The 6,811-nt window shown below is 36.7% G+C and overlaps 1 protein-coding gene across 3 annotated transcripts in view; it reads right to left on the bottom strand.

Moving 5' to 3' along the window:
- Positions 1 to 394: 394 nt before the first annotated feature.
- Positions 395 to 6,811, bottom strand: part of LOC121871481 (vesicle transport protein SEC20-like) — a 94,288-nt gene continuing 87,871 nt past the window's right edge. The window contains exons 1-6 of one of the 3 annotated variants that reach the window (XM_042373834.1): positions 6,165 to 6,272; positions 5,391 to 5,505; positions 4,401 to 4,514; positions 3,655 to 3,780; positions 1,156 to 1,345; positions 395 to 930 (exon numbers count right to left, since the gene is read on the bottom strand). In XM_042373834.1, the coding sequence (XP_042229768.1) occupies positions 740 to 930; positions 1,156 to 1,345; positions 3,655 to 3,780; positions 4,401 to 4,514; positions 5,391 to 5,474 (705 nt within the window). In that variant the 5' untranslated portion in view covers positions 5,475 to 5,505; positions 6,165 to 6,272 and the 3' untranslated portion in view covers positions 395 to 739. Of the gene's footprint in view, positions 931 to 1,155; positions 1,346 to 3,654; positions 3,781 to 4,400; positions 4,515 to 5,390; positions 5,506 to 5,782; positions 5,964 to 6,164; positions 6,273 to 6,811 lie in introns of those variants that run through there. The other 2 variants (XM_042373833.1, XM_042373835.1) reach the window with 2 other exon arrangements.

Here is a 6,811-nt window from a genome sequence, read left to right as displayed (position 1 = left end):
TTGCTCTCAAGCATTTTATTACTGTTGCTTTTAGTTCTTCTTCCTCCTCTAACACCTAAAGTTGTTTTTCCCTCCTGTACAGTACTGTATATCAATATCAGCTCCATGATTCCTTGTACTTCCCCATCATTGCCTCCTTCAACATCTTATTCATGTTACCTCCCCACCATTGCCTCCTTCAACACCTTATTCCTGTTACCTCCCCACCATTGCCTCCTTCAGCACCATGTTAAAGTTACCTCCCAATCATTGCCTCCAACTCCATTATTCATGTTAACTCCCCACCATTGTCTCCTTCAACACCATGTTCAATGGGTAGGCTTATGTGAGGATTGTATTTGGGGTAGAGAAAACACACATGCTTATCTTCCTTTAGGTCAAATAAACTACATCGTGATTTGTATTTGTTTTATTCTTTTATACAAAATGTGTGTAAAACTTTTAATGTGTAAACCATGTGTAGTGCATAATGAAGGTCCATTAACGAAATTAGTAATATTACAGCCAAAAATAACAACAATGTATTTAGACACCAAACATTAAAGACTTCAGCTTAACAAGAGTATCATTAAGAGAGTCTATTTCACTAAACTTAAAGAAGGAAGTTGCATCTTTTTCAAGGAAAAAGATGAATTCATAAAAAAATGAAGCAACTTATATTTCACCATCAAAAGAAGTGTGTTTCATTCAATAAGACAAGTATCATTGTAAGGAATCTTATCATGTTGACTCATCAATATCAGAAGATAAACCTGTTTCTCAAGACAACTAGACAAGAGGCTAAGAAAAATACCAACCCAAGGAAAATCAGTAGCTTGTCTGTATTTTCTCTTCGGCCATACTTGTTTAAGATTTTCCGTGCCTGGCCAATCACAGAGCCCATTGTCTTCAGTTCCTCCTGGGTCGACAAAATAGTTTGAGATCCTTCCACTGTAACAAAAATAAAAAACTAACCAACATCACCATCAAAATTATTAAGAAATGGATTCATCACCAAACTCCTACAATATATACAGGGTGTCTCAAATAATGTATACTCACTACCACACAGATTTTCACAGAGATCGCATGAATGTTTGTATTACAACACCAACAATGTCCTCACTTGTGGGAGACATTGCACATCAACAAGTGAGAAGAAAACCAAACCCTTACCTAATATATCGACAGTCTTGAGGCTCTTCTCTGTGTTGTCGCGTATTAAGCGTGTCACAGTGAGTAGATCATCCGATAGTTGGGAAGACTTTTTCATTAGTATGTCACGGCTCATTCGATCTCGCTGACGGACACTGGCATCATTATCTTCATTTTCTTCAATATTTGTGAAGAGTTCGTCTTTACTTTGCTGAAAATTGAACAATGATCCATTCAATATGACCATTTATCCTCTTATTATCATGTCATATTCAATAATAATAATACTCTGTAACTATAATGATCTATTATCTTTACTCTTTTCCCACTATTGTGTTGAACAGATCAAGGGCCACAGAGCCTACAGAAACAGGTGCAAGATGATACCAGAAAAAAAAAAAAGAGAGCTTGCACATGAAGACACAATAGAAATACGTACTTGCTTGTACAATATTGTTAACTTGTAACTGTAGTATAAAAAGTAAATCCTTAAGCTAACTTAATCAAACCTTTAGCCCTCAATATCACAATCTCCATTACATGCAGCCTTACTTAACCAAGTATTGGCAGGTAAAATTGCGAGTAAGAGCCAGGGTGAGGTCGATAGAATTTGGGCTGGTTGTACCTTAACTAGGAATACACATCCAGTAAGATGAGTTTGAGGAATTGATCAACAGTGATTGTGCTAAGATTGACTTTGAGTCTCTCACACTCTAACAATTTTTGATATAGCAGTTACCCAAGCATCTAATTTTGTCTGAAGTAATGCTTAGAATCCTTAAGCCTTTTCCATCCACATAAATGTGTGACACTGCTTCTTGTCTCTGCTTCTAATAAAATCAAAACTAAGAAGTAGGCTCCATGCTGAAGATGATCTTCATTGCATGGTCTTCAAAAAATCACAGTATCAACCATTACATTTTCGGTGCTGGTGCTGACTATATCAAATAATGTTAGATTTTATATAGGCAAGGTGCAAGTCAATCTATATACAAGGGTACTGTATCTTGATAATGTATCAGTATACACTGTTAGTGTATATCTTGATAATGTATCATTATGCACTGTTAGTGTATATCTTGATAATGTATATGTGTATTTTGATTACTCTACTGTGGGTATGACTTAACAGAGCCTTAATTCTTCAAGTGATACATTTACTGCCAGCCTGGATTGCTTTGTTACAACCAGGCTTCATCACAAGAACTTCTTTCCACGGCCATAGTAACAAAAAGTACTCTTGGGTTACCACACATTGTCTCGCGTCACTGACAGTCACTGTAGACGGTTATCGCGGCAAGGACAACTGGTAAGCGTGACTTGAATTAACCATTTAGGTGCAATAGACCAGCCTGGATTGCTTTTGTCGCAACCAGGCTTCCACACGTGATATTTCCACAGGGATAACAAACCTAGGTTAACACACTTAGTCTCGTGTCGATCACGGTCACTGTAGACGGGTGTCGTGCAGGAGAACTCTGTAAGCGTGAATTAATTAACCATTTACTGTAGGTTTGATAGGCCAGCCTGGATTGCTCGTCGCAACCAGGCATCCACACGTGATATTTCCACGGGGATAACAACCTAGGTTAACACGCTTAGTCTCGTGTCGACGACGGTTCACAGGACGGAGTGGCGGTGGAGGACTCTGTGTGGTGTGGTGTCCCGCCCCCTTTCAGGAGGGAGAGGATGGAGACGACGTCTTAACTAACCCATGGCTCAGGGGATACTACTTAAAATGAGGTTTTTGGGTGTGAAGCGATGAACAGTACAGTACAACACTGTTTCACTGCCCACCCCCCTAAAGGCTGGCTAACATACACTAATTGAAAAATACATGACCCAGTTCTATGTGTATTTTGATAATGTATATGTATGTCTTGATACTGTATATGTATATTTTGTAAATGTACAGTATATGTGTATCTTGATAATATATGTACTGTATATGTATATTTTGTTAATGTACAGTATATGTGTATCTTGATAATATATGTACTGTATATGTATATTTTGATAATGTACAGTACAGTATACTGTATAACTGGACAATATTTATACCCCTGTATAGCTGTATTGTATCTTGATAATGAATATGTATATCTTGATTATGTATAGGTACTGTATGTATATTTTGATAACCTCGAGTTGTCTTCCTCTCTGAAGTTGTATAACATTGTTGTGTTTTCTATATCCAGTATGGTATCTCCAGTTCCCTCAAGTACCCAGTTTCCTGGTTTCAATAAACACTTGATCATGGATAAATTTATTTATTTTAGGGAGGAGTCACAGAGACTTTCAAAAAATTAAAATGTCGCCATAAAAATAATAATAAAAAAAAAAGATTGAGAAACACTGCCTGAGTATAGAGGGTGTTTACCTGCATGACTGTTTGACTCCATTTTGGGTTCCTATGAAAGAAAAAAATATGTACAAGAAAAGATCTACTACAAACCACATCACTCCAGAGGAATAATATGACAAAATTAAGCAATCATTGGGAGTACTGTGATAGGTTACCTGGTTAATAGCGAGCTGTGATGTAAGGAGAGCATTTCGAAAGGCTCGGTGGTTGTCCTGAAGCATTTTGTCGCTCTTGGCAGCCTCCTCAGTCAATGCTATACGGTCTATTTCACTGTCTTGCTCCTGAAGAAAATTAAAATTATATTGATCACCTTAAGATTAAACACCCCAACTTATTCCATCTGAAGATTAGACAACTAAGCTTATTTCACCTGAAGATTAGACACTCCAGCTTATTTCACTGGAAGATTAAGACAAATGAGCTTATTTCACCTAAATATTAGGCATACTGTACAGTATCAACTTATTTTACCTGAAGAATAGACATCCCAGATTATTTCACCTGAAGATTAACCACCCTTAACAGTACCTGGGGCAGCGGGAAAGGTTAGTTTTGGTTAGGTTAGTATTGTATAAGGGTGATTAATCTTTAGATGAAATAAGCTACAGTCTAATCTTAAGGTGAAATATGGTAGGGTGTCTAAACTTCAGGTGAAATATGGTAGGGTGTCTAAACTTCAGGTGATCATTGAACCTGTGAAGAGAGATTAAATAGAACACTGTTACTTTTATATTTAAAGTTCATGTCCTACTGATTAATTACCAGCCCAGTAGCTTATTTATTCATACACATCTTCCAAAACACCAACTTTGGTAATCAACAGTGGTCAGATAAAAAATAAAAGTATAAAAACAATTTCATACTGACAACACTAAAGTTGTATTACAAGAGGTGAACAAACCAGTGCTAGACGCTTCAATTCTTCAATCTGCTCTCGAAGTTGACTGATACGAGAACGAACCAAAGAGCCAATTTCATCCAACTCAGCCTGAGACCCAGTATGTTCACGTATTTCCTGCAAATAAAACAAAAATATTCTTCACTGAATACACACAATAAGATTTACTAAACTAACTAAAATACAAACCAATAATCAAAGAAGCAATACTTGGTAAAGAAAGAAGAATGGTTTTCAAGAATAATAGTTTCTTAACCTGAATAGATAAAAGATAACCAGTATTTCAAGTTACCCTACAGGGCAGAGGCTGGTTAAGGTATCACATTAGGAAGAGAGAAAGTAGCAGTAGTAGATCCATACCATGTACGAGGCCAAGACATAGTGAAACGTAGGAGAAAATGGGGCCACTATGTTTCCACACCTACTTACTGGGATAAATACTACCAGTATTGATAAAGGTTGTGTAAGATTGATTAGGTGGACAGAGGTCAGTTTTATGGATTCATATACATGATACAGAAATTGTCAAGCAGTGTCAGAGAAACCACAGAAATTCAGCAAAATAAATTATAAAGAAAAGAATTCATGAGCATGTTGACTTAACCCCTTGATTATAAGGACTTAACCAATTAAGTATAGTGACTTAAGCCCTGATTACAATGTCATCATACTCCATGGGTTAATGTTACCTTGGCTGGCAAACATTTACATAAACAGTTTTGAAAAGAGACTCTCCAGGGAAGATTCCTACAAAGGTTCAGTATACTGTAAATGAATTGGTAATTTCACACAAAATTATTTTCATTTTCCTAATAAAGATGTTCTATGACAATGTCTGGCACAATTTTGAAAGAGGAACATCCAAACAATAAATCTGGAAAGGTTCACACACAAGATGGAATGATTCTTTGAGCTTTTTTGTATGGCTTCAAAATAAGCTTTCCTTAAAACTGTTTATATTATGGTTTTATTCACATGTACCACATGACATACCTGTATGAGGCTTTTCACTGTCACGTCATATTTCACAATGTCTTGTTTGACCACACTGATGTACACTTGGTCGTCTTGTGGCATTGTGCTTGTTATTGGTGTCGGCTGCTGTATTCTGAAACAATAAATTACATATATCATCTTCTTTATGGACTCTGATTAATTATTTAGCTCAGGTGAATTACTGTAGCTTTATACAGTACAAACCTGGCCTTAATTCTTGAAACAATAAGGAAACATATGAATATAACTCATTTAGGCAGATGCAAGGGTGTACTGGCAATTTCTTTGGTAAAATTATCATTTTGGTCATGCACCTATTTTCCAAAGGTTAGAATCGTTCAAAACACACCAAAAACCATCGGAAAGACATAATTTCAACCTAACCTTACCTAAATTCGATGCATGACCGAAATGATAATACCATTTCTTTACAAGTTATGCAGAATAAAGGTCGAAGTTCAGATGGTGGTGTAATTCGCCAGATAACGTTATGATGGCGCAGGTATTTAGATACATTTAGGAACCAGTATATACCCAGTACTTGCCAACAGTGCGTAATCGAGACGTAACTGTCAGTCCAAGCGAGTGACGAGCCAATCAGAAAGAGGATAAAGTAAAATAAAGAATTACCATCTGTATAATCATCTGTAATCACCTTTCCATAACACTATTAACGCCCTACAATAAATACCATACATTCTCCGCCATTTTTAACATATTAGAAACACATCAATGGGATATTGACATTTCTAAATTTTTTGTCTTTTTTACCTTTAAGGGAGATAATATGTGGCGAGTGTCTAGCCTGGTGTACAGTAGGGCTGCTGCCAGTGACAACCTCCACATTCACTTCCTTCAGACCTGCTGTGTATAAATGTTATGCTCAGGGACCCTTAACTTGAGGCTTTCATTTATAACTAATAACAACAATCATATCGTTAACAATAGTGATATTATTGGCTGTGAAATACTGGAAATATTTTAAAAATAGAACATAGTACACAAAAAGTATTTAATTCCTAAAATTCTTAGGTAGTTTGTGATTAACAAGAGAACATGTGTCATTTATAGAATGGACAGATCACAGGTCTTTAGATTTATTCTTATTCACTTTCTTTTCTGTTGGCATATGTTATATAATACCCTAGAATGTAGAATAATTAGATCGCATGAGGATTAGCCCTTGTAGTGGACTTCTCCCCTACAACTGCCTACAACTGCATAGCAGCCCACCACCTGCCATCACATTCCAATGTGCCGCCTTCCCTAGCAACCAACCAGATGTTACCGTATCTTAGCAACGAAACTATTCACCGGCTACTTCTCGGGTTTTCCCAACATTACTCATAGAGGACTGGCGGCTGCTGCCGGGTGTATATAAGCTCTGTCTCTCCATTGAGATTCAGTCTTATACTATA

The sequence above is a fragment of the Homarus americanus genome, unplaced genomic scaffold, assembly GCF_018991925.1.
Source record: "Homarus americanus isolate GMGI-L3 unplaced genomic scaffold, GMGI_Hamer_2.0 scaffold45698, whole genome shotgun sequence".
NCBI classification, from domain to species: Eukaryota; Metazoa; Arthropoda; class Malacostraca; order Decapoda; family Nephropidae; genus Homarus; species Homarus americanus.
The sequence above is the reverse complement of the archived record's forward strand: the minus strand, read 5'-3'. Positions and strand labels throughout refer to the sequence as shown.